Source organism: Lathyrus oleraceus, chromosome 5, assembly GCF_024323335.1.
Source record: "Lathyrus oleraceus cultivar Zhongwan6 chromosome 5, CAAS_Psat_ZW6_1.0, whole genome shotgun sequence".
In the NCBI taxonomy this organism is placed as follows: Eukaryota; Viridiplantae; Streptophyta; class Magnoliopsida; order Fabales; family Fabaceae; genus Lathyrus; species Lathyrus oleraceus.
In genome coordinates this window covers 462,088,053-462,091,375 of record NC_066583.1, presented here as the reverse complement: position 1 = coordinate 462,091,375, position 3,323 = coordinate 462,088,053, and the positions used below count along the sequence as shown (strand labels likewise).

Genomic DNA, 3,323 nt, shown 5'->3' with positions numbered 1-3,323 from the left:
TATCCCGAAGTAAGACATCTTACATCAAAAAATAACAATTATGATAACGACCACAAATGCGATCATCAAGTACATGAACGACCCAAAAAAACAAAACTCTTCCTATCGACTCTAGAAAGGGCTAAAGAAAAGAATGTCGATAGCCTTTACTCAAACCCATAAATGGAAAGCTGAAGCCCCATGTCTCGAAGTACGACATCATACATCAAAAAACAAAAGTTAGAATAATGATCGCATATGCGATCATCCGGTACAAGGCCAACCCAATTTTTTTTTATTCCTATTGATTCTAGAAATGTTCAAAGAAAAGAATATCAATAACCTTCACTCAAACTCGTAAAAAGAAAGACGAAATCCCATATCCCAAAATATGACATCATACATAAAAAAAATTGACAACTAAAATAACGGTCGAAGATACGATCATTATGTACATAACCGACGAAAAAAACTCTTCCTACCGATGCTAGAATTAGTCATATACATCCACAATGATAAGTAATGAAATACTTATAGCATCGATTTTTTATTTAACACATCTAGCAAGACAAAGAAAGGAATATCTTGGAATTTATAGCAAGTTCATCAAACTATTAGGACTCCAACATGGACAATTCTCATACCATTGGATTAAGGAGTAGCGTAGAATCCTCACTTCAATACACCCTCTCTCCCACTTTCTATATTTACATTTTAATCCTTAAAAATCTTTGCTTCCATGCATGGATTTCTCCTCCAAATCCAAATACATATAACCAATTCAAGAGACAAAAAAAAGTAATAAAAGAAACAAACAAACGCTACGCTTTCTCATAATCGCTCTCATCACCAACAAACATCAAGGTAAATTGCTTCCACTTCTTCAAGTTTCATTCCTTTTCTTCTTCTTCGTCATAATCCATCTTTCAAATGCTATACACTACTTTACTTAGCTTTACTATAGCTTCTTTTTGTTCCTTTATTAGATCGATTTTGCGCACTTATTGAGTTTTAAAGTTCAAATTTTTATCTCATTTCAGATATGGGTTTTGCAAGATATGATGATTTGATTCAACTTCTGATGATTTGCACTCGATAATCTCATCTGGGTCTTGCTCGTTTTCACCTTTTCATAACTCAATTCAGTTTCAATTTGCTGTTTTTTTTTGTTTTTATCAAGAATTTTTTGATACTGGTTAATTCTTGAAATTTTGAGGATCAACAATGGAAGAAGATCAAGAAGTGATTAAACACGTTTGCAGAATCTGCTGCAAGAGTTTTCCATGTGGTAGATCATTAGGGGGTCACATGAGGTCACATGATCATGTGAAAACCAATGATCACCATCATGATGTTGATGATGATGAGAGTTTTGTTGTTGCTTCTGCTTCAACAGTGAAGAAAGAAGAAGGTTGTTCTGAAGGGTATTATGGTCTTAGAGAGAATCCAAAGAAAACTTGGAGAGTACTCACTGATTCAACTAGTGATGATCAAGAAGAAACTTTTGATGTTGTTTTGGACAAATTGTGCAAAGAATGTGGTAGAGGGTTTCAATCTTGGAAAGCTTTATTTGGTCACATGAAGTGTCATTCGAATAGTAAGAACAACGGTGTTGAATTGGATGAACAAGAGTCTAATACTGCTGATGCTTCTGTTCTTCCAAATAGAAAGAGAAGATCGAAAAGACGATTGAAAACAAGGTACTTAAATAGTAACAGTTCTACTTCTGTTGTGAATTTTGCTGCGAGTTCGGTTTCTGAGAAAGAAGAACATGAACAAGAAGAGGTTGCTATGAGTTTGATGATGCTTAGTAGAGATGTTAGGTCTTGGTGTGGTCTCAATTCTATTGCTGAATCTTCTGATAATGAAGATAGTAAAGGAAGTGATGGATTGAAGATGAAGAAAACAAGAGTTTCTGTTATTGAGAATGGAAAGGATATGAAGAAGAATAAGGTGGAGATTGAGGTTGATTCTGATTCAGCACTTGAGGTCGATGTAAGATCAAAACCAGGTACTAGTAGCACTAGTAAAGGCAAGTATACTTCAATGAAGGAAAAGTTTTATGATTGTGAAACTAAGGTTTCATCGGAAGTTGAAATCGGTGCGAAGAAATCTCGTAAGAGAGGAAAATTCGAGTGTGCTACTTGCAACAAGATTTTTCATTCATATCAAGCTCTTGGAGGTCATAGAGCTAGTCACAAGAGGAGCAAAGGATGTTTTGCTTCAAAGATTGATCAAAACAGTGACAATGAAAACAATGCTGAGTTGGAAATGGAAGTAGATACGAAGATCAATGTTGCTGATGAGGGAAGAATCTTAGAAAGTGAAGTCGTCGTCGAAGAAGTTTCGGAAATAAGGAACTTCCTTGATCTTAATCTTCCTGCTGATGCAAGTATTGTTGATGAAAGAAATGGCCATTCTGAGATTTACACACCATGGTGGTTAGATGGAAGTAACTTCAAGCAAGAGGCAATGGTAGGCCTACTATCAAACTAGCACTAGCTCGGTTCGGTTCTGTTCGGGTCGATTCGACTTTTGAGTGAAGATTTGAAACTGTATAGAAATAGATTTTTTTTTGCTGTTATTTCATTAATTCTTTAGGGGAACCTTGTTCTGATTTTTGAGCTTATCTTTGTTCTGCTCTTATTCTTCTTCAAGTAGTTTGCATTACAAGGAACTTTTGATACTGTTTTTTTTTCTCTTTGAATATTGTAACTTTTTGGAGAGTGATATATGATGATTACTTTGTTCATACTTCAAAGAATAATAAGTTGATATATGGTGATTTTCACAACTTTGACCATAGCAACATTCTATATGTATGAAATTTACCTTTAGTGACATTTTGGTTTGTAAGTGATATTTTGAGTGAACCACAAGTTTAGCTTCTAAAGTATATAAAACTTTGAGATGATTCATGAAGTGAAAAGTCTTGGTCATATTATTTGAAGACATTATTTTCGAATTTCATTATTTACACGATAAATAGTTGTCTTAAGTTTTTAAAAGTATAAGTTAACTACGATTTAAGTATAGTAAATTAAATATGATTCTATTTTATCATGGTTTAAGATTTTATTTAAAAGTAATTTAAATGTATCGAATTTTAAATTATGTGCGATAATCCGTCTTTCACGATAAATCGTCTTTTACGTCTTGAAAGACGCCGTCATGATAGAGAATTGGATACATGGGAAAAGTTGATAATATACACATAAAGAAAGAAGGCATGTGAGGGGAGTGAAGGTGGTTGTTTAGTCACCTACCATGAAAACCTGACCAGACATCTTTGTCTTTTGTTTCCTTTATATCACTTTGAACATAAGTAGTGTTATTAAATTCTC

At 33.8% G+C, this 3,323-nt stretch overlaps 1 protein-coding gene across 1 annotated transcript; it reads left to right on the top strand.

The window, feature by feature from the left end:
* Positions 1 to 642: 642 nt before the first annotated feature.
* Positions 643 to 2,731, top strand: LOC127085453 (zinc finger protein ZAT1). The gene is made up of 2 exons (XM_051025966.1): positions 643 to 843; positions 1,020 to 2,731. The coding sequence occupies exon 2, from the start codon at positions 1,204 to 1,206 to the stop codon at positions 2,473 to 2,475; it is 1,272 nt and encodes a 423-aa protein (XP_050881923.1). The 5' UTR covers positions 643 to 843; positions 1,020 to 1,203; the 3' UTR covers positions 2,476 to 2,731.
* The last annotated feature ends 592 nt before the right edge of the window (positions 2,732 to 3,323 follow it).

Excerpts from the sequence above, each read along its gene's own strand:
- LOC127085453 (XM_051025966.1), top strand. The coding sequence starts at position 1,204 with ATGGAAGAAGATCAAGAAGTGATTAAACACGTTTGCAGAATCTGCTGC.